General features: G+C 57.4%; 1 protein-coding gene across 5 annotated transcripts in view; it reads left to right on the plus strand.

Annotated features, from left to right (window-relative positions):
- The first annotated feature begins 577 nt into the window (after positions 1-577).
- RAPGEF3 (Rap guanine nucleotide exchange factor 3) overlaps positions 578-22,852 on the plus strand; it is a 28,003-nt gene continuing 5,728 nt past the window's right edge. The window contains exons 1-18 of one of the 5 annotated variants that reach the window (XM_072972933.1): positions 578-682; positions 8,042-8,254; positions 13,600-13,653; positions 13,740-13,846; positions 14,039-14,160; positions 14,310-14,478; positions 15,107-15,191; positions 15,522-15,582; positions 15,677-15,753; positions 15,945-16,091; positions 16,613-16,725; positions 17,014-17,102; positions 17,376-17,454; positions 17,655-17,805; positions 17,884-17,966; positions 18,713-18,752; positions 21,325-21,406; positions 21,706-21,852. In XM_072972933.1, the coding sequence (XP_072829034.1) occupies positions 8,162-8,254; positions 13,600-13,653; positions 13,740-13,846; positions 14,039-14,160; positions 14,310-14,478; positions 15,107-15,191; positions 15,522-15,582; positions 15,677-15,753; positions 15,945-16,091; positions 16,613-16,725; positions 17,014-17,102; positions 17,376-17,454; positions 17,655-17,805; positions 17,884-17,966; positions 18,713-18,752; positions 21,325-21,406; positions 21,706-21,852 (1,699 nt within the window). In that variant the 5' untranslated portion in view covers positions 578-682; positions 8,042-8,161. Of the gene's footprint in view, positions 683-7,164; positions 7,566-7,685; positions 7,718-8,041; positions 8,255-13,599; positions 13,654-13,739; positions 13,847-14,038; positions 14,161-14,309; positions 14,479-15,106; positions 15,192-15,521; positions 15,583-15,676; positions 15,754-15,944; positions 16,092-16,612; positions 16,726-17,013; positions 17,103-17,375; positions 17,455-17,654; positions 17,806-17,883; positions 17,967-18,712; positions 18,753-21,324; positions 21,407-21,705; positions 21,853-22,852 lie in introns of those variants that run through there. The other 4 variants (XM_006202894.4, XM_072972932.1, XM_072972931.1 and 1 more) reach the window with 4 other exon arrangements.

Here is a 22,852-nt window from a genome sequence, read left to right on the forward strand (position 1 = left end):
GACCTTACGTGGTCCCTTGCCCACCCTCAGCCCTTGTGGAGTTCAAGGCAGCCCGAGGCTGTGTTTGACATGGAGCGGGGTCCCTTGGCCCCAACTCACCTCAGCTTGCTTTCCTGCAGCTTCATCTTCCTCTTGAGGTCAGGCTTAGAGACCACAGAGCAGAAAGGACTGTGCTAGAGACGAGGAGCAGGAGCAGGTGGCTCACTGTGGGGAGGAGCTGGTCCCACCATGAGCATCCCAGCTGCCCAGGCTGCAGGAAGTAATCCCAAGTTGAGGATCCAGAAACAGGGGGTCACCTTGGACCCCCCAGTGCTGCTCCCTAGGGCTGTGGCTGCCTTCTGCTCCTAGAAGGGGACATCTTCACTCCTTACAGCTAGAGTGAAACCACTCACAGTCTGGTTTCTCACCGAGACCTCACTTCCTCTGCCTGCCCGCTGACAACCTGGAGGTCCACACAGAGGGCAGGATGCTGAGTGAGAAGATGCTGAGCGGAAGCAACAGGTCTTTGAGCTCCAGGGCCAGATGAGCAGAGACAGCCAAGTGGGGAGCGGGGGGAATGAGTGTGCACTCGCAGTTGCAGCAGCATTTAGAAGTTCACCAACAAGGGGCCTGGGGCCCAGGCCTGCTCGCCTCTCCCAGTCCTCCGGCGACCTCCACCTCCTGATCTGAACCCTGACCACAGGTACCTATTCCAACTCTCTTTTCCTTCCCCTTTCACTGGGGGGTGGTTGCCGGGTGAGGGGAGAGAGAGGGAGACAGAAACAGAGAAAGACAAAGCCGGGAGTTAACCCTGCATGGACTGGAGCCTGGAGCTGTGGGGAGTGAGAACACAGGGCTGAGAGGGCAGGAGGGGGGGCATTAAGTCTCCCTAAAGGACACAGCCTGCCACAGGGATTAATACACATTTGTCCTTTAGATTTGGGTTTGGACTTGAATTTACCAAATGAGAAAGTCACCATGGAGACCTGATCAGTACACGTGGGTGCCCCTCTAGCCCAGCTGTAAGGGAGCAGAGTGAAGTCAAGGGACCGGAAATAACACTGTCACCTGAGCTTAGTCCAGAGCGTGGGACCCACGCATAGCACCCTACAGAGGTGTCACATCTGAGGGCACTTCCTGGAGGAGGAAGAAGATGGACTAGAGACAGACTGAGGCTGGGTGAGGAATGGAGGTAGGTCCAGAGCTGGGTGGAAAGGTGTCAGAAGCAAAGACAGACCTGGGGAAGCCCCGAGGGAGGCGAAAGGACCCAGGGCAGGAGAAGGGGAGATGACTTTGCCTATTTAACTCAAAAAGCCTCTCCTGAGGGCCTTTGGTGCCCATGGCCCTGGCTGTCCCAGGCATGCAGCCTAGAGCAAAGCAGGGCCATGTCTGCCTGCTGGGGGCCCACCTTCTCCCAGAGGAGGAATCACTACTAAGAAACAGGCAATGTCAGTGAAATTTCTCATTTCTGGTGCAGTGAGTACCAGGGGTGTGGCAGGGAAATGGGGCCCTGCAGGAGGAACGGACACAGGCTGGGCTCTGTGATGGGGAGGGGAACGGACTGGGGTCCCCGTCTGCTGAGGCCTGAGGAGCTGAGGCCTGGGGGGAAACAGAGATCAAATCAGGATCCAGGCCAGCCAAATCCTCCGTGGAATGAGAAGGGAAAGGCTGAGGTGGGCTCCATGCCCGCCCCTGCCTGCAGCAGGTTCAAGGGGAGTCTGCAGTCTTTCCATTTCTCTGGCAGTAAAGCTCCTTGAGGAGCCGGAGGAGGGGACGCAGAGGCCAAGAACAGGAAGGACTTCCTGAGGCCCAGGTGGGAAGTCTGGGCAGCTAGGGGCTGCCTCTCCATCCTGGAGCCAAGGACTGATTCCAGGAGGGGAGGGCGTGGCCCGCCGCCCTCACTCAGTCAGCCCTGCAGACTCCCCTCTCTTCTCTGTTACCCTCTCTGGACTCCATTTTGGCAACCTCCCCCAGGCTTTCACTGTGTCCTGTGTGGAGTAAGGAAATGGGCAGTGGGGCTGGTGCCAAGTCTTTGAGCTGTTGAGCTTCCTGTGGCCCCAGAACTTCCTCAGGGGGATTTGGGGGCAGGATTGGGGTCTGCTCTGATGCTGGGAAGGGGGTTCTCTGCCTGGCCTGCTTGCCTGATGACTCACAGCCTTGCCCTCTCCTCAACTGGGGCTCTGGATCCAGACAGATCCCTCCCTCAGGCTCCTGCAGCCGCCCCTGCCAAGTCTCTAAAACATGAGGGCCAAATGGGTGCAGAGTTGGAGTCCTGAGCCCAAGCCAAGGGGCTGGGGTGGGTTGGAAGATGGGGGCCCCTGAGAGGAGGGTTGGGAGCAGACTGGGAACGTTGGGAGGAGGGATCATGAGTGGTGAGCCCCAGGGAGAGGCTGGGGAGAGGTGTAGGGTGGGGTGAAGGCAAGTGCAAACTAGAGGTTCCAACAAGGGTGCAGGAGCGAGGGCAAAAGAGAGGCGCTCTGAGCCTGAGGGAAAGTGGGCACAAGGGGGCTGGGGCCACCATTTCAGAGCATCGACCACTCAAGGTCAGATGCAGTGTCTCCTAGGTATTTGGAACAAACACACACACACACACACACACACCCTCCTTGAGAAGCAGAAGCTGGAGGGAGGGAGCACCTCCTGCACGTTCACATGACACCAAACTTGCCTGGTAGGCAGACCTGTTCCCCTCCTTTTAGCGCAGCTCCAGACCTGCCCCCCCTTCCCTCCTGCTCTCCCTGACTCTCCTCCCCCTCTGGTCATCACCGTCAGCACCACAGGCCTGTTCAGCGACGGTTTCCTTGCCCCTGACACACATGGGTAGCTTGACCACCAGCCAGAAGATTTTGCCTCCAGGAAAGTGTGGGGTCCACGCTCTGGCCTCAGTCAGCTGCCCGCTGGTCCCCAGCCCTGGCCAGCCTTCACGAACCGAAACTCCCTCCAGCTTGCCCGGCTCCCCGGAGCCCATTTCTCTTCTGCCTCCCAGCTTTCTTGCTGTCAAGTGGCTCATGAGTGACTGGCTGTGACCTGCTGGTCTCAGGAAGGTTTGGCTTGGTGCCCATCAGTGTTCCAGCTCCCTTCCTCGGCCCCCCACCCCAGGAATGGGCAGGGGAGGGGATGGAGGAACTGAATTGGAACCATCACCCTTGGGGCAAGGAGACTGGACAAGTGCCAGAGGACCTTAAACCTTCCAGAGACAGGAGGTATAACCCGGATGAAGGTACCTGGGTTCTCTTCTCAGCCCCTCTCTATTGTTGATAAAGCATCTCCATGGCCAATCTCAGGGATGCTGAGGGAGCCTGCCATGGGCCAAGGTACCTAGACCCAGCACTTACCTCCTCTGGCCTCCAAGCTGGCCCTTTTCTGCAGTCCCATTGGAGCTGTTAGCTAAAATGTCCTCCAACCTCTCACTCCCATCCCACCAACCAACCTCAAAGGACATAGCTAAGCCTCGTGAGCAGGAAAAGGAGAAAAGAGTAGGAGACAAGGAAGCAGCCAGGACAGAGAGAGGGAGGGAGATGAAGCCAACTTTCCCAAAAATGAGCTGGAAAAGCAGCCCCTCTCCCTCCCCACCCCCCCCCCCAGCCCTGGGTTGAGGCCCACAGCAGGCCCCAGCGGACTCCCCAGTGTCGCCATCCACCTCATTTCCACCCAGTATCATTAAGCACCTACTTCATGGCAGACACCATGCTGGGTAGGGAGACCTGACCAGATTAGTGTGTTAGGGCTATAACAGAAAATTCCAATAGGCTCTGTGGCCCTGGAGCCCAGTATCTGCCCAGTTTTAGATCTCCAGTTTCCAGCAGAACTCCTGGCAACTACAATAAACGCTGTGAAAGGAATTAAGGATGCTTGTGGCACTGCATAGGAAGGATGGAGGGATGCAAGGTTGAGAGCAGTGATCAGGGAGGCAGCACAAAATAGCAATTAAGGGTGTGAACTCTGCGCTCAGACTGCCTGAGTCTGGCATTACTACTTACTGGCTGTGTGACCTTGGTCAAGTTACTTCATCTCTCTGTTCTTCAGTGTCCTCACTTATAAATAGTGATTGTTCTGAGGATGAAAAGCAGATGTCTACAAAGTAGTAAACAAAGTACCCTGCACATAGTAAGAGCCAGAAGAGACCACCAATGGGCTAGAGTGGTTTCGGTGGGGATGGGGCATAATGGGTGCATGCAAGAGGTTATCCATTGGTTGAATCGACCAGAATAGAAGGCTGGTTGGATGTGGGAGAAGGAGGGTTCTTGCTTAGGCATCTGTAAAGGTCCAGGAAGCTGCAGGCTCCACAAGCATAAAGCTCAGCAAAGAGGCCTAGGTGGGGGGAGTACAGCCCAGGGTTCCAGATGGCCAGTTGAGAAGCCTTCCTTCCCCATGGACCCTCCTGGATTATTCCCTGGGGTCTTCTGTAGTCCCCTGCCGCCTGCCTGAAGGGACTGAGGCAGGATTCCAGGAGGCTCAGGCCCTGGCAGAGAGTTCATTGTGTGTCACAGGGCCCTGCGATTCAGCCTCCATCAATCTGTCCCTCCCCCTACCCCTGGAGCCTGTGCACCTGGGTGTGGGGGAGATGACTCTGGATAGGGGATTCTTCCCCTTTGCCCGAGCTGTCGGCATATTTGAGACGCAGGGTTGCAGGGCAATAAGGCACACAGATTTGTAAGCACCTGGGGAGAATCACTCACTGCTCCACATCTTCTTAGTTGTGGGACTTTGGGCATGTCAGTTAACCTTTCCATGTCTCTGCTTCCTCCTCTGCAAAATGGGATAACAATAATACCTATCTCATAGGATTGTTGTGATGATTAAGTCAGTGAATGTGTAACAAGTGTCAGAACAGGGCCTGCTGCATGTCAACTATTGTTATTATTTATCTGTTCTAACACACCTTTCAGGCATCTAAAGATAGTCAGGGGAGGGAATAGGCTGCGCCAGGCCATGGCACAATTGTCCCTATGATGACTCACCAGCTGGCTTAAAGCATCTTCCTCCGACACACTGACACACTCCCCTAGTCCCCTGCCTGCTTCAGGCCTCAGCCCCCATCACGTATCTACTGAGTGAGTAGTCATTCCACTGGCCAGTCCCTACCCAGGAATCCTCAGAAGGGAACACCTGCTCCATCATCTGCCTTGGTTGGAGGTGAGGGGCTTTGCCTCCAGTGATAAGAATGAGGCCAGTGGAAGGTCTAATCCCTATGGTCTCCCTTGGCTATGAGTGAACAGGTAATCACCCCAGGGCCTCTTCTCAGTCTCCCAGGAGAGGCAGAATGAGAAAGAGATGTGAAAAAAGAAAGGCAAGGAAAAGGTAGTGTTGAGGGGGGAACAGAGATGGGGGAATGTGGGTTTGGGACATTTTCATTTACACCAATTTGAATGACTGTCTTTGGATCCCTGCACCCCCCCCCCCATTTCTCTTTCTGTAGCCCCCTCTCTTAGGCATATAGTCCAGATTAGAAAAATGAATATGATGTACACACAGTGCAGTGTAGCCTGGGGGTTAAGTGGAGCCAGGCAACCTGCGTTCCAGCCCCAGCTCTGTCATGGATGAGCTGTGTGACCTTGGCAAGCTACTTGATAACTCTGAGCCTCATTTTCACCATCTGTAAAATGGGAATGACAATAGGATTACTTCATAGGGTAGCAGCAGAGATGAAATACCTGTGAAGCACTTGGAACAGTGCAAAGCACTTACAGGTTATTGTGGCCTCTGAAAGGTCTACAGGGACATAGATGTCCTGCCTCACTCACTGGCTTCTTTTCCATCTGCCCAAAGTAGGGGCAGTATGACTAGGAAATGGGGGACCACTCTTTGACTCCACTGCCAATCTCTGGAAATTCCTCTGCAAGAAGTTCTAGATCAGGTCACTGGCACCAGGAACCTGAAATTTCAACTCACTCTACCCTTACTCCGACTCCCCTTCAACTCTCTTCCCGGAGGACACCTGTGACCTCAGCCCTTTATCCCTTCTTCCAAATGTCCAGAACTTGAGTGGGTGGGTTTTGTCCTGGGGCCAAATACATTTTCAGCAACCCCGCCCCCTCCCTAAGGGGGCATTTAAAACTCCATCATTATTTCTCACCGTGTGAAGCCAACAGATAACCTTGGGGCATTTGTTCAAAATGCAGATTTTCCAGTTCATGCCAATAGAACTGAATCTGAATGGGGGGGGGGGAGATAGAACTTGCAATTTGATAAGCTCTGGGGAGGATTTTTGAAATACACATTAAAATTGAGATTTTAATCAATTAAAGTCTCCCCAAGAAAATAATCATCGGTGGAAAATGGGAGCTGGCGTCCCAGAGCAGGGTGGAATGGATTGGTGTAAATATATTTTCCTCGGTCCAGGCAGCCTCAACCACAGAAGGGAAAGGGACACAGATGGGGCAGAAAGGGAGTGAGTCCTAGAAAGCCAGAGGAGGGGCGTGAGACTCCTTCCCAAACCCTCAGTGACGTCCTGAGCAATTAAGAGGTGCCGGGGGAGTTGCTCTCCAGGAGTTAAGGTCTCTCCGCCCTCTCAGAAGTGGGAGTGGGGCGACGAGGGCGGCGCCGGGGCAACAGCGCGGTGGTGGGAACTGAGGCCCTGGAGGGCCATGGCCCTTTGAACAGAGCCTGCCTAGGATTCTGGAATCCCGGCATGTCCCTCACCCGCCGGGGGCGTGGTCCTTCAACCCTCCTCCTCTGGAAGTTCTGCCACAACCCCAGCCCCCAGCATCCCGGGTACCATCCTTCCTCTCCAGCCTCAATTTCCCCACCCGCGCTCGGTGTGTGTCGGGCGGGGAGAAGGCGCAGATGGGGTGTGTGTCTGGGAGCACAGCGGTGGGAGGCTCGGCAGCGGGATTCCCCACGGGAAAGCAACCCGATCCCTGCTCCCGCCTTTACGAGACCCTGAACCGAAACAGGAGGCAGGACGCCCCCGGCCGGGAAGCGGCCCCAGCCCGGATTTCCCTCCCGGGTGGGGCCGCAATGACTCACCCCCTTCCCCCTTCCCCTGGTTTCCTTGTTTGCATTTCTCCTCCCGGCCACGTGGCGACCGGTGCAGCCGCTCACCGCCCCTACCCCAACTCCCCTGCCGCCGCGGCCCCGGCACACACCCCAGGGCGGCTCCTGCCGGCCCAGCTCGCCCCGGGCCCGACTCCGCCCCCTGCCCGTGCCCGCCCCTTCCCTACCTTACAGCCCGGCGCCTCCTCCCCGCCCCCTCTGTGCGTCCCGGGAGGGGAAGGGGACGGGCCGCGCAGGGGGTGTGACAGCTCCCGCCCGGACCAGTGCCAGCTGCAGCCTCGCTTCAGAGCCCGGTGCCAGCTGGCTCTTTCGTCTGGGACGGAGGGGAGGCTCGGGGCGCCTTGTGGCTTGGGAGGGGGACGCCCCCAACCCCCCCCAGCTCTCCCCTCACCCAAGAGGAGCCTCTGCATCCAGCCTGGCTCTGGCTGCCCTGGCAGCGGGTCCAGTTGGGAATTGGCCTGTTCACTTAGCCTGAGACTCGCAGCCCAGAAGCAGACGGGGGCTTGTTGGGGGGAAGGGAGTCCCCCCCCACACCCCCAGCCTTTTGCTAGAGCCTGCTGGGCTGTGCAAGCTGGAGAAGGAACATGAAGGTGGGTATGGTGGGGTCAAGGGGGAGGAGGAGCAGGGGAGGAAGCTGACACGCTGGGGGAGATGGGGTGGGAGAGAGAGGGTTGGTTGGTCAGAGATGAGGAAGGAAGGGGAAAGAAGGGTTTGAGCTGAAGCTGCATTTCTGGGGCATCCAGTGAGTCCCCAGCCTCATACTGGGAGTTGGTGGAGACTCCTGCAGGGACATGGGTGGTGGGGTGGGGCAGAGTTCCAAAGAAGTCCAGGAAGAAGGGCCTGATCTCTGGTGCGCGAACCAGCCGGAGACCCCTCAGTGCGCCAGACCGGCAGGCCCCGGTGAAGGTCTTCCTGTCCCTCCCCCGGCTCCTGGCAGGGTTGCAGCACCTCCTCCTGACCAGTCCGGAGGACTCTAAGGAAGTGATTCTGCCTGAGGCAGTTGTACCTTGGTCCAGCTGCCCCGACCCCAGCCTCATGGCTGTCTGCTTTTCTCCTCACGTCATAGGTGGGCTGGCCAGGTGAGAGCCGCTGGCAGGTGGGCCTGGCTGTGGAGGACGGCTCAGCTCTGGGAGCACCGCTGGTGGGAGGCCTCCCGGACGTGGTGCCAGAGGGGACGCTGCTCAACATGGTCCTGCGGAGGATGCACCTCCCCCGAAGCTGCTCCTACCAGCTGCTGCTTGAGCACCAGCGTCCCAGCCGCATCCAGGGGCTTCGCTGGGTGAGTGTCTCTCCCCCGCCTGGGCCAGGGTCAGGCACTAGGGCTGGAGGGTGCCCTGGATGGGGAGAACGGGCATGCTGCTGGAGGCCCAGCTGCTCCGGGGGCATAGGGGATGCTGCTGGGGTGGACAGTGGGTCAGGCAGCGTGGCTGCAGTGTGTGGGTGGCTCACACAGCTGCACTATGTGTGCATGTGGTGCCCAAGTCCCCCCATTTGGGCACGGCGGGGAAGAAGAGAGGGATGTGTCATTTATCTGTTGCCTCTGTGTCCCTTGAGTTAGGTGCTTGTGTGTTCTCTAGGTCGGGGTGGGAGGCATGTATGAAATGCTGGGGGCCTGGTTAAGTGGGGGTTGGGGAAGCTAGGTTACCGTTTTTTAAACATCACCGTGGCAACATTCCTCCTTACTAAGGACTGAACTGCGTGGGGTCTGCTTTTTGATCTTGAGGTGAGGTGGTCATGTGAACATTGCTTGGCATCTGGGTTTAGGGGGCTCAAGGGAAGATTCTGAGAAGTTTGGAGACAGATGAATGAAGCTCCCTTTGACAGTGAAGAATCTCTCTGGAGCTGCAGAAATGAAGGAGAGAGAAAGGGGGAAAGGATGGTGGGCGGGGGGGAAGAGAATTGTTGCAGGATCCCATCTGCGGAGAAGCTGTCCCCAACCACCCAGAATTAATAGGGTTTCTTCATCTGAGTTTCAGTGTTGTCTATTAAGTGTGCTCACCTGGGGGGTGCGGGTAGGGGGAGGGCACGTGGACAAAGCAGTGGAGGGAAAGCAGGAGCAGGTGACAGACTTGAGAGAGCTCCTCTCTCATTGGCAAGTCCCTCTTTTTTAATTGAGTCAGTTTACAATGTTGTGTCAGTTTCTGGTGTACAGCATGTTTTAGTCATCCATATACATACATATATTCCTTTTCATATTCTTTTTCATTACGGGTTACCACAGGAATTGAATATAGTTTCCTGCACTATATGGTAGAAACTTGTTTCAGCAAGTCCCTTTGGGTAGAATGACCACCACCTTCTGTCTCCTTCCTCCTACCTCACCCAACCACCATTTATATTTACCAAAATACGAAGCTGAGTTGAAAAAACTGAAATGATGGGGTCCTACTTGCAGTCGGGATTGAGGGGGAAATCTTGGTGTCAGTCCCCAGCTCTCCCTTAACCCCTCCCTCCCTAGGCCTTCCTGACAAGGGGCCTTGTGGGCCTGGGTCCTGCTCCAGATGGCACTCTGGAGGGGACAGGGGAGCCATGTCCTTTCTGGACTTAGCTGTTGGCCCCCCAGGTCACTGGCAGTAGCTACCACTTGGAGCCAGTGGGCTGGAACCCTCCCTCCCTCCTTCCCTCTCAGGCTATAATTACTTGTGCATTTCCTGTCCCCTTCCCAGCTCCTACAGACAAGGTGGGGAGTAGGGGGAAGGTCAGGTGCCAGGACAATGAGGTCACTGGAGGATCCCCTGGGACCCAAAGTCTGGGAAGGGTGGAGGAGGCCGCCAGGCTGTCTCCTGACTCCCTCATTCCCCCAGAATTGAAGGGCTGGTATGCATGGGGAGGCCCGAAGGGTGGGGGTGAGGGTTAGTGGAGTGCAAATGGGGCCAAAGGCACAGAAACAAGGCCCCTCCCTGCCAGGTATGTATGAGTAGGGGGCAAGCAAGGGATTGATGATTAGAGGGAGCTTAGATTTTTAGGGCTAGAGGCAGAGGCCACACCCTCTGCTGAGGACCATCTCTGGGGAGTGGGGTTGGGGTAGCTTCAGCCCATTGCATCTGGGTTTAAGAGACCCTGGGTACCTGAGAAGCTATACTTCTTATCTCTGGATGAAGCCTTTGGCCCAGGAGGGGCTTACACGAGGGAACAAGTGCCTGGCACAGTGTGTACACACAGGTTGAAGGGTGGATATTGTAAGGAGGTGAAGCCCAGGGTCCTCAGAGGACGTTATTCAGGCTATGCCCACTTCTTAGAAAACTGAGGGGAGAACCCATCACCCTTTTGAGGTGTAACGAGAGCACTGTCTGTTCCTGCTGGACCAGGACAAGAGAAAATGAAGGCAGCTTACAGCAGGAAGGCCTGAGGTTAGATCCAGAAAGGACTTACCAACCATGGCAAAGGTGTCGCAGGAATAGGATGGAAGAACATCTTTGGAAAACATGAGGGGGAGATGAGATCTTGTCTGGTGTCTGGGAGCCAACAGAGGGACCACTCTGTCTAGAGGCAGGTGCAAGATCAGGATGACCCCTGGTGGGTCCCACGAGCTCAGAGGAGCCTGGGATGCTTCTCTTGGAGCGACTGATTTTGGAGAGATGGCTCTATTCTCTAACTCAGAAAATGCTTTCATCCAACCTGTTCAAATAGTGGTGGTAGCTAATAGTTGTGCAGTTCTTTTGTCCCAGGCACTATCATTACTTTGTCATATCAGATAATCTCATCATCTCATTTTATAGATGCAAAAGCAGTTGCACAGAGAGGCTAAGTGACAGGTCCAGGGTTACACAGCTGCTAAGGGAAAAGCTGGGCTTTGGTTCAAGTTCAAGAGTTCAAGTTCCTGGTGTACTTTCTCTTGCTGCAGATGGTAACACTGACACCCCAAAGCATCATCGCCACTCACACATCCTTTCCCCATCTCACCACACACAGCCCTGGCCTGAGACCCTAGCTGTGGCCTAAGGGAACTGGTCTGACGGGTCCCCACGTGGCTATCTGGCTCTGTGCCTGCCCCTCCAGTGCGATTCTGACACTCAGTGACAGGGAGGGGTTGGGGCAGGCCATGGCGCTGGTGCCAGGGAAGCTAGCTAGCGCCTCCTCTTCCACCCTGAGTCCTTCCTGTCCAGGCATGAGAGGAGGTGGTGGGCGAGGGCCTTCTCCTGCCCATACCAGCCCCTTCTTTCCAATCAAGAACCCCTCAGCTGACACTCGGGGTCATCAGATCAGGGACAGGGTCAGCTGGTAATGAGGAACTAAGATTTGAACCCCGGCATTTGGCTCTGGAGTTCACACACGTGACCACTGCCCCTGAATAGCACCTCCACCCAGATCCTGGGAAGTCCTGTGCACAGGAACATGGTAGGCACCCAGATGATAACAAACCTATGGAACTTTGTCTAACTCAGTATTTTCGAAACTTCCTTGCCCATGGAACATTCCTAAGGGCAGAATCCGCTTCAACTGTCTCTCCTTCCATGGCACACAGTGGGGGAAACAAGAGGCCATGGGGGGTGGTAGGGCGAAGCGGCTAAGAGCATGGCTTTGGAATCAGACAGGCAGTGTGAATTCTGCTGTCCCTATTTACTGGCTCTTGAGGCAGGTTACATAACCTCTGAGCCTCCTTTTCTCTAGCTGTGAAATAATAGACAAACGCCTACTTCAGGGGCAGCGTTGGTAGCAGGGTTATTCAGTAGGATCTTAACTTCCTAGCAGTTGTGTGCCCCTGGGCAAGTTCATCGCTCAGGGCTCCTGTTTTCCTTGGCAAAATCAGAGGGATGCCTTTAGGTCCCTGCCTCAGCTCTGACGGGCTTGAGCCCCCAGCCTCTGGTCCTCGTGCACATCCCCTGGGGCAGGACAGGAAATGGTTTGAGCGAGGCCTGCGGATCTGAGATCTGGGTCGTGACCAGCCTGGCCACGTGACCGGGCACCTCCCCCTCCTGGTGTGCCCTCCGGGTCAGAATAATACCAGGAAGGGAGTGTATGCTGGAGCCTGGGTCTTGGGCACCAGAGGGAGTTGGGGCAGGGACTGGGGACACTTGGGCATGCTGACATGAACAACAACAAGTCATTAGCACTCGGCACTGTTTGTTCCAACACAGGAGGCTGGCTGGGTAGCATTCCTGCCCTTCCTTCTTCCTTGGCTCCTCCTCCTCCTCCTCATTTCCTGTCGCTAAGTCTCCAGGGCTGTGCGTCTGGCATCAGGATGGGCCCCATGACCGGGGCAGGGATACCCTTGGGACACCTAGGGACTTCCGCCTGTGCTAGGCCAGGCGCCTACACACGCCAGACCTCAGGCCTCTGCGGGCACACAGTGGGAAGATGCTGAGACCAGGGCAGGGGGCTCTGGCCCCAGGCCTGGTCGTACTCTAACCTCCCTGCCAGGTCCTCTTCAGAGTCCTGAGTGCAGGTGGGAAAGCAGCAGAGAGAGCTCAGTGACAAGGGGGAGAAGAACCGGGCAGGTGCGGTCGGTGGAGAGAGACCAGGAACATGAGCACTTCTGGTAGGAACTTGAGCTTATCCGTGGCTGTCTGGCTGTCCCAGGCTGGTGTGTGACACGGGCATGTCACCTCTGGACTTTTGTCTCCTCCTGAGTCAAAGAGAACAGACAGTACCTGCTTTGCCTACTTCCCGTCCCAATCAGGTGAAATCACAGAGGTAGACACACTTTGTAAACTGTCAAGTGCCTGCCTTTGGGCGGGCCCGGAGAGGCTAGGGCACACAGGCCCCAGAGTCCTGGACGGCGCCATTGATGCCAAGGACAAGGAAACCTCATTAACCAGTGATTCTACATAAAGCCCGTCTTCTGGAGCCGTCCTGTGTGCTGCCAAGCCTGACTCACTCCTGCAGGGTTAGGGACTTGCGGCAGCGTCTCTGGGAGGAAAGGGGCCTTCCGGCAGGCAGCCTGCCCCCTGCTTCACGATGAGTAAGGACAGCTAACATGTACACACAACTCCATGTATGCGCCAGGCAGTGCTTTAAACATTCCATATCTATTAACTCACGTAATCCTTCCCAAAGCCTGACTTGGTATCATGAGCGTTTATAGATTTTCTAGCCAGGGAGAAGTTCAATCACACATTCCGGGTCCCACTGTTAGTAAACAAAGGAGCAGGGATTTGAATCCAGGAGTCGGCTCTGGGGTTTGTGTTTTTAACTACCAGGCTGCACTGAGGCCCACAGAGGGAAGATTTGCCTGCAGTCCTGTGACTGGGGACAGACCCTGGCTCGGGGATCAGGCCTTGTGACCCGTCCTCCCTAGCCACTGGCTTCCTGACCTCTCACTGGCCTTATCGCATGTCCTTGTGCCCCTCAGCTCCGTCGTGCCCCTCCCCTGCACAGGGCGTTTACCTGGGGGCATGGGCGCACCTGGCCCCTGAGTAGGAGGAATGGGGATCTCATCCGTGCGGGTGCAGCACTTGGGTCGGGAAGACAAGGGTCTGGTGATAGGGTGGCCAGGTGGGGATGGCGGGTGCCTGGTGTATGGGGGGCTGCTCAGTAGGTGAGTATTTGCTTGCTTGCTGAAAGAGTAGCTACCTGGATGCCTGGAGTCGGAGACTGGGCAGGGGGTGGGAGAGGTAGGGAGGGGGCGCAAGGGCTGGGTTTGAAGGTCTGGCAGTAACGTGCAGACCCTCCCACTGCCCTCAGACGCCGCTCACCAGCAGCGAGGAGTCCCTGGATTTCAGCGTGAGCCTGGAGCAGGTACAGGCCGTGAGGGGTGGAGTCGGGAGCGGGCAGCGCAGCCAGGGGTTCAGGGCCCGAGCCAGCTGTGCCGCTCGCCGTCCTAGGCCTCCACGGAGCGGGTGCTCAGGGCTGGGAAGCACCTGCATCGACATCTCCTGGCCAACTGCCCCAACCTCATCCGCGACCGGAAGTACCACCTCAGGCTCCACCGGTGAGTGGCGGCCTTGGCTGCTGCCTCGCCCACCCCCGCCGTTTTCTCCCCTTCTCGCTCTGTCCAGGCACATGGGCCCAGCCCTGCTTCTAGCCTAGGAAGGTGCCTTTCCGTTGGAGAGTTCCTCTCTCTTCCCTCCACCCTCCTGCCGTTTGATTCTCCTTCCTCTTCCCTGTCCCCTTCACCTCCCAGGCAGTGCTGCTCCGGCCGGGAGCTGGTGGATGGGATCTTGACCCTGGGGCTGGGGGTCCATTCCCGGAGCCAAGCTGTGGGAATCTGCCAGGTGCTGCTGGATGAAGGTGCCCTGTGTCATGGTGAGCCCGAGCCCTGGGTGGGTGCCCGGGGCTGGGCAGTCCTGGGGAGCAGGCTTCCAGGGATGGAGAGCGGGTGGGCATTGCAGGCCTCATACCCACATGGCCTCAATTTCCTCTCCTCCTCCCTCATCTGGGCCTCTGCCCCCCAGTGAAACACGACTGGGCCTTCCAGGACCGAGATACCCAATTCTACCGTTTCCCCGGGCCGGAGCCAGAGCCCGCGGGCGCCCATGAGCTGGAGGAGGAGTTGGTCGAGGCTCTGGCCCTGCTCTCCCAGCGGGGGCCTGATGCCCTGCTCACTGTGGCACTTCGAAAGCCGTAAGTCGGGAGCCCTGCATCCCGCAACCCCGCTCTCAGACTCCGTGCTTTCTCAGCTTCACCTCTGAGGGGATGATCCCTTACGTCTTGGTGGGGCGGGGTTAAGGACCCTGACTGGACCAGAAGAGGCCTGAGCGCTGGTCTGCGTTCTGCCACGGACTTGCCGTGTGATCATGAGCCTTCCTTCCCCTCCGAGCCTGGTCCTTCTGCTGTGACTGAGGCTGGGGGGCACACGGCCGCGGAGACCCTGCCCACTCTGAGATGCAACATGTGGCTGAGAGACGGTGGGCTTCGAACTCTGCCAGCAGGCCTGGGTTCACATTCTAGTTCCACTGGGTAGTAGCTCAGTGACCTTGGGCCGCCCTGTGCCAGCTTTGTCTTCTGTCAAAAGATAGCAATACCCACATCACGGGGTTGTTGTGAGGGCGGAATGCGGTCATACATGTAAAGCACTTAAGCACGTGTCTGGCCCGCAGTGTGCACTCAGTAAAGGCTGGCCAGTTATTGAAAACGGTTGTTAGTGGGGCACCGGCAGGCCCAGGCCCAGGCCCAAGCTTGGTGTGTGCAGTGTGCAGTAGCCTGGGGCCCACAATTCATCATTTGCTTCCTGGCCCTCCTGTACCCACAGCCCAGGTCAGCGCACAGACGAGGAGCTGGACCTCATCTTTGAGGAGCTGCTGCACATCAAAGCCGTGGCCCACCTCTCCAACTCGGTCAGTCCTCCCGCCCAGCCTCGCCCTCCCGCTGCCCCCAGCCTCCCTTCCCTGTGACCCCTCCTGTGACCAGAAGACATTCCCCTCCCCTTCTGCTGTGGCTTGGAAACTTCAGTCTAGTTTCTGGCTTCCAGCCTCCTTGTCTGAAAATCCTTCTGCCTCTCTTTGTCCATTTCTTCCCCTTGCTTTGTCTCCTGCTGAATCCCAGGTCACCAGACCTGGCCACATCGCTGTCTCCTGAGCACTCGTGGCTTTGGACCTAACCTCACCCCTCACCTGGCCCCCTGCCCCTGGACTCGCCTCACTGACCCTCTGCTCCCTGCCCTGCAGGTGAAGCGGGAATTAGCCGCAGTACTGCTCTTTGAACCACACAGCAAGGCAGGGACCGTGTGTAAGTCAGGCGGGAGAGGAAGCTGGACGTGGCGGAGGCCACAGGGGAGGAGTGGTGGGTGCCTGGGGGCATGTCTGATCTGTGCTTCTTTCAGTGTTCAGCCAAGGGGACAAGGGCACCTCGTGGTACATTATCTGGAAGGGATCTGTCAATGTGGTGACCCATGGCAAGGTCAGTCTTCCCTTCCTCCCGAGCCCCCGGGCCGTGACTGCTCTCTGGTCCTTGTCCTCACGGGCAGTGCCTTTAATGGACCCAAGGTCCATCTCCCAGGTCTCCTCCTGCCTTGGTGGTTCTACCCACTATGGGTCTGTCCCAGCGAGGGCTGGAGGCTGGGCTGGGCTGTGACTCAGGCCTGGGTGCAGGGGCTGGTGACCACTCTGCACGAGGGAGATGACTTTGGACAGCTGGCTCTGGTGAATGACGCACCCCGGGCAGCCACCATCATCCTGCGAGAAGACAACTGTCATTTTCTCCGCGTGGACAAGCAGGACTTCAACCGTATCATCAAGGTGCTGTTGCCGGGGGTGGGGATGGGCAGGGGACATGGCAGGGACATGTCCCTGGAGAAGTGGTGTGGGGCAAGGAGTAGGGGCCAGAGAGAGCCTTTAAGGAGCAGGGAGAGGCCAGAGATGGAGAAGCTCAGGGATAGTGGCTGGAGGTGGGAGCCCAGCCCTGGGTGTGTGAGATGGTGCATAATGTACTGAGGGGGTTCAAGGAGACCATTCAGTGAGAGTGGGAACCCTGGCTCCGGTGGGAGGCTGGGGATGGGGTTATAGAGGGGCGGGGGTCTAGGGTGTGAGGAGAGGCAGTGTAATGGAGAGTGGGCTCCATGGAGGGAGCCCTGGGAGGAATGGGAGTGGAGGGCAAATCCAAGGTTATGGGCATTGAATGGGGAGGAAGAAGGGCTGAGGGTCCTTGTGGGAACCTTGTGGGACTCAGGGTCTGGAACAGGGGAGGGAGAGGGAGAGACCCTAGAATGGAGAAAGGAGCAGTGGTGTGTGTTGAACACTGGCTGTGGCTTGCTCTCCAGGATGTGGAAGCAAAGACCATGAGGCTGGAAGAACATGGCAAAGTGGTGCTGGTGCTAGAGAGAAACTCTCAGGGTGCTGGCCCTTCTCGTCCCCCAACCCCAGGCAGGAACCGGTAACACACCCACCATGCTCCCTCTCCACACCGTCTCTCTCACCCACATTCTCTTCTTCCGTTTCCCAGACTTTACTCCCTTCTCCGTGTCATACCCCTGCCCTCTGGCCACCTGGGGGTGGAGAGGCATCAGGCACTAAAATGCATCCCCTGAGTTGGTCTCCACTCTACACCAAGATGGAATAGGGCTGGCAAATAGTGAAGAGTGATATGATTGATTAGTGATGTCTGCTCCAGCTGTGTGAGGGCGAGTAGTGGCACAAGTGCTATGGATTGACTTTTTGCTAGGTATACGGTGATGTCTGGCACCCCAGAGAAGATCTTAGAACTGCTACTGGAGGCCATGCGGCCTGATTCCAGTGCTCATGATCCAACAGGTAGGGGCAGGAGACACTCTGCCTGTTCTCTGACTCATTGGGTGGTCAGTGCAGCCTGGAAGAGGGCCAGACACCCCGCATCTGACCTCACTAGGGGCTGGATTGGTCTGTTTGGTCAGTTGGCAGGAAGTCCTCATTCCTGTGTTCTTGGCTTGGGTGGGGAGCGCTGTCACAGCTGGACTTCACTGGTCCTTTGCCCTGGGCTGTGCATAATCTGGTGCTCAGGAGACTTGACCACTGAAGCCCCTGCCTGTCCCCGTCCCTGCCCTACAGAGACATTCCTCAGCGACTTCCTCCTGACCCACACCGTCTTCATGCCCAGCACTCAGCTCTGTGCTGCCCTCCTGCACCAATATCCTTCCAGCCGTGGGGGTTAGGATGATGTGTGGAGTGGGGAGAAGGAACCCCTCGTAGCCTGGCTGAGTGAACCCTCCAGAATACCTGCGTCATGCCAGGCCCAGCTTGTCTGCGGGTCCTGGGCATCCTGCCCCTTTGCCTGAGCCATGATGGGTGGTCCAGTTGGATGCTGAGGTTCCCTTAACTGGTGCCCACCTTCCACGCGGAGCCCGCAGGAGGCAATGAGCAGGAGTGCAGCACCTACGTCTGCAACAAGAGGCAGCAGATCCTGCGGCTGGTCAGCCAGTGGGTGGCCCTGTACGGCCCCATGCTCCACACTGACCCTGTGGCCACCAGCTTTCTCCAGGTACCTGGAGGTGAGGCAGGGCTGGACTGGGCTGCCCAGGATGGACATGAAGTCTCAGTGAATCTTGGCTCCTCCCAGAAACTGTCAGAGCTGGTGAGCAGGGACGCCCGGCTTAGCAACCTGCTGCGGGAGCAGTGGCCTGAGAGGCGGCGACACCACAGGTGATGCTTTGGCTCAAATTAACTTGTCACCTGCGGGACAGGCAGTGCAGCGGGGATGGAGAGCACTGACTAGGGTCAAGCACGTGGCTTAAATCCAGGCTGCACCCCTATAGCGGTGCCGCCCTGAGCCCGTTACCCCTTCAGGGCTTGGGCTCTAGTTTGTAAGGCTGGGAGCACACCTACCCCCCACAGCACCCGACGAGCGCAGGGCAGGGTGTGCCGTGCTCACCTGCCTCGTCCTGCTCGCTGCAGTTAGTGTCCTCACCAGTCCCCAGCCACTCGCCCTCCAGTCACGCGTGCATCCAGGCTCAGGCAGCACAGTCATCCGTGTGTCATCCTTCTATCCCGGCACACCTGCCCTTCTTACTTCCGCCTGTTTGCTACGGAGCACCCTTGGCTCCTGCTAGCCCCCGGCTGGTCAGTTTCCTAGCATTTACCTGGCCTCCCCAGGCCTTCCGCCTTCCCAGGCTTCCCAGGGGGCAGCTGAGGTCCAGGCAGGGCTCACCGGCAGCCTGCCCGACCTGACACCAGGTCCCTGTCTCCCTGGAGCTCTTTTCCCTTCCCTGCTGGTCTGGGAGAATCAGAGAATCCAGGGGCCGGGTTTCAGGTTTAGTGGGTCTCTGGGCCTCTGGTGAGGGCTGATGGGACCCATACCCTGGCACCTCTCTGCTCCTGACCCCAAATGTCATCCTGCCCGCAGGCGGCCCTGCCCTCCAATCTCACCTCCCTTCTCACTTGCTCCACAGGTTGGAAAACGGCTGTGGGAACGCATCTCCTCAGATGAAGGTGTCTGCCCCAACGGGCTCCTCTCCCCTCTGCCAGGCCCTAGCTTCCCTGTCCCCAGCTGCTCCTCCAGGGACTGCCTGACCCCTCCTTTGGCCCCCACCCGGGGGGCTCTGCTTTGGAAGGCTCCCCACGCACAGGCACACCCTTGGGTCTGGGATTGGGGTTCACGGAGCAGGGGCTGGATGTGGTGCTTGGGCCAGGCCCTGCAGGGGAGACACAGACGACGTTGAAGGTCATTCCTCCACCCCTCCCCTCTACCCCACCCAAGGGGCTTTGATTCCATCTGGGAGGTAATTCATGCTCACAGGTAGAGCCAGCTAGCAGTTACCACCTAGGGGGAGGGGTGGTGCCTGGAGGCAGCCTCTGAAAGACCAGGGTTCCCAGAGTCCAGTGCAGGGCGCCCAGGGGAAGGCAGGCCCCCTCAGGAGCTGGGGAGTCGGGGAAGAGTGCCACTCCCAGCAGTGGGGGAGGAGACAGAGATGTGACTGGAGCTGAGATTTGAGGAATGGTGGGGAAAGGACTGGGAAATTAGGTTGGCGCCGGTTGTGGGGAGTGCTGTGCTGGGCATAAAATTCCAATGCCTCACCCTGGCTTACTGGCTTCTCCGCGCCCAGCTGCCTCTCCCAGCTCGCTCTGCCCCCTCCTCTATGCAGCCCCCTTTTCTGCGGTAGGTGAAGCATGTTCCCTCATCTCTTGCTCTTAACTGTTGGCCCCTCCTATCTCCCTGTGGGAGTTCCTACCCTACCAGCTCCCCTCCAAGGTGTCCTCTCTGGTTTTCCTCCAAGCATTTTCCCAGTGGAATTATTTTCTTTGCTTATTTGTCTACTTGCTTATTGTCTGCTAGTGTCTGTCACGTCCCAGTAGAATGCTGGCTCCACCCATGGGGGGCCTTGATCTCCCCTGGCCTTTGGCTGGCACTCAGGGACCGCAGTGGAAACACCCTCGCAGGCAGCACTGTCCTGGGTGCCGAGGATGTGGTAGGGGGCCGGACAGCCACCCTGGCCTCGAGGGGCTCGCGGTGAAGCGAGGGACGGAGTGCGGAACAATCTCTTGCTGTAGCGGGGCAAAGACAGATGGGTTTTTGGAGGCAGGAGGGGAAGGGCTGACGCAGGGTCAGGGTCGGAGAGGCAGAGCATCTTGGGGAGGTGGCCGCTGGGGCTGAGAACACAGGGTGCGAGGGGGAGGGGCAGGTGTCGGGGGAAGGGAGCCTGCCCTCTTCACGGAGCCCTGGAGCAGCGGGGAGGTGGCAGGGGCCAGAGCGTGCAGGGCCCTGTGGGCCATGGTCAGGGCCTGGCCTTCGTCCTCAGAGTCCTGAAAGCCAGTGGAGGTGTTTGAGCGGAGGATTGACAGGATTGGATTTGTGTTTTGAATGGGTCGGCTGAGGATCCTGCCTGCACTTTGTCCAAAAGACAATGATGGCCTTGAAGCCGTGATAGGAAGCTTAATCTAGCTTTGGTCAGGCAGACTGGAGTGGGAGGGAGGGCAGCACCCAAGAGGTGAGGGTGGCGGAGAGTGGGGGCCTTGTCTACTGATAAGGAGTGAGCTGACAGGGCAGGTGGACCTAGGTTGGCCTGGGCTGGGGAAGGGGGCGCAAGGAGACCCCAGAACTAGAAGACAAGCTGTGGGGACATGGGTGGGGTTGGGGGAGGCAGGAACCTTGAGCCCAGAATGACCGGAAGAGTCGCCTGGGAAGTGGGTTGAGGAGAGTGGAGGGATGTGTCGAGTTTTCAGATGATGGAGGACAGGTATGGGAGGATCCAGGAGGCATTTGAGACCAGGGCTTGGAAGAGTTCAGTGCTGGTGATACGGTTTTGAGAGTCTTCCATATGCAGGGGGTGTGTGAGGCTGGGAGGAACTCTGAGAGGAGCTGAGAGATCTGGAAATCCCTGGAAGAACCGTGGAGCAGGAGTGGCTGGGGGAGTAGGAGAGAACAGGCGGTGGTCAGAGCAGCTGTGTGAGGGAGGCCTTCGGCCAGCAGAGGCTCCCCATCAGCCCTCTGGTGGGGCCACGGAGGAAGGGTTGTGGGGCGACAGGCAGCTGACACCACTGAGTGTTGGTGGACAAGAGTACAGGGTGGAGGGGCATGTTAGGATGCCCCTTAGGCCACTTAGCAGCTGTGTTGCTTTGGGCATGTTACTTAACTTCTCTGAGCCTCACTGATTTCATCTATAAAATGGGGATAATTATAACATTTTTGTCAAAGGGCTTTTGTGAATATTTAAATACTTACAGTAAGCATGCACTTAGCCTTACATGTAGCAAACAGCAAATGGTAGCCGGAGGAAAGAGGAAGAAAAAACCGGGGTCAACAGCTGAGGTGTGTTCTTATTAGAACAGCTGGGGACCTACTTGGCAGAGAGGGTGACACCCACAATAGAGGGGCACGGACTCAGGCCCTGCTCTGTCTCTTCTTAAGGAGCCCGGTCCCCAGCGCCTTACCTGGCCCAGGTTCCCATGGCAAGCAGAGCCTGTGGGTGGCGTGTGTGCTGAGTGGGTCCCCTGCTCCTGCTGATGGAAGCCCCTCTCCGCCCCTACGTGCTCTCCTCTGGGCCTTACTTTCTCTTCCCCTCAGGCCCGGAACATGCCTGTTTGGCTCCCCAGCCAGGACGAACCCCTCCCCAGCAGCAACTGTGCCATTCGCGTTGGGGACAAAGGTTGGTGGTCCGAGCCAGCCTGGGCATAACTCAAACCGTGCTGTGGATGACCCCTTGACCATGGTGTGCCTGGCCGAGGATGCCATGCTGGACTCCTTGGGGTCCCTGTTCCAGGCTTCCCCTCCCCTCGGCCCAGGGCCTCCCACCTGCTCTGGGCAGCAGACCTACCCAGGCTTCTGCTTAGTGCCCTTGCCTGCCTCCTTGGGACCCTCCTGCTGCTGCGGTCACTGCTGCGTCCCTCCGGGGGTGGGGAGACCAAGAAGCCCCTTCCCACGGCTCAGCCCAGTCTTCCTTTCCAGTCCCCTATGACATCTGCCGGCCAGACCACTCGGTGTTGACCCTGCAGCTGCCTGTGACGGCCTCGGTGAGAGAGGTGATGGCGGCGTTGGCCCAGGAGGATGGCTGGACCAAGGGACAGGTGCTGGTGAAGGTCAACTCTGCAGGTGGTGAGTTGTGTCTCTGGGTCAGGGGGTCCCCAGGGAGGGGCTCCCCTCAGAGCCATGCTCATCCCCCAAATTAAGATCATCATCATCTTTGTCAACATTGATGATGGTTAGTACTTACGGGAGGTTTATTACGTCTCTTCAGAGTGCTTTGCATGTCCCGCTTAAGAGCATGAACTCTGCAGGCTGCTGCCTGCATTAGACCCCAGCCTTTCAGTTCCCTATCTCTGTATCCTTGGGCAGGATGCTTAATCTCTCCGTGCTCTGTTTCGTCATCTATATCATTGGTATGAAAAGGGTGCCTGCTTCATAGAAGAACTGAGGATTCAGTGAATGAGTCTATTAACATGCTTAGAATGATGTCTGGCCCATGGTCGGCACTTCATAGGTGTTAGCTTCTGCTATTATTACCCTGCTTACGTATTCATTTAATCCTAACAGCAATCTTATGAGGTAGGTGCTTTTATCCTTTTCGGACAAGGAAACTGAAGCTCAAAGGGATTCAGCAATTTCCCCAAGCTCACACAGGGAGAGCGTTGCTAGCCTTTGAATTTAGGTAGTCTTTGTTCATTTAGTCTGTAGACATCTCTGAGGGTCAGCTGTGGGCCAGTGGTGTGTTGGGAGCTAGAGGTACCGTGGCAGGTAAGATAGAGCAGCTTGATGGTTAGAGCCCAGACTGTGGACTCCCAGACCTGAGTTGGAATCCTGGACCCACTGCTTACTAACTGTGTGATCCCAGGTGAAGTGTTTAACCTCTCTGAGCCTCTGTTTCCTCGTCTGTTGAATGAGCCCTATAACCCTACCTATCACACAGGGCTGCTGTGGCTGTTAAATGACACACTATGTGTAAAGCTCTGAGCATGGGACTTGACACAAAGCTGGTGCTCAGAATACGGCAGCCTAAGGATTAAGACCCACCTTTAGAGAACTTGGGATATTAAAATCCACAGTTGTCCATGGAGGTCACAGCCCAGGTCTGACAGCTGGAGCCCAGTGTAGACAA

This window comes from Vicugna pacos, chromosome 12 (assembly GCF_048564905.1).
Source record: "Vicugna pacos chromosome 12, VicPac4, whole genome shotgun sequence".
Taxonomy (NCBI): Eukaryota; Metazoa; Chordata; class Mammalia; order Artiodactyla; family Camelidae; genus Vicugna; species Vicugna pacos.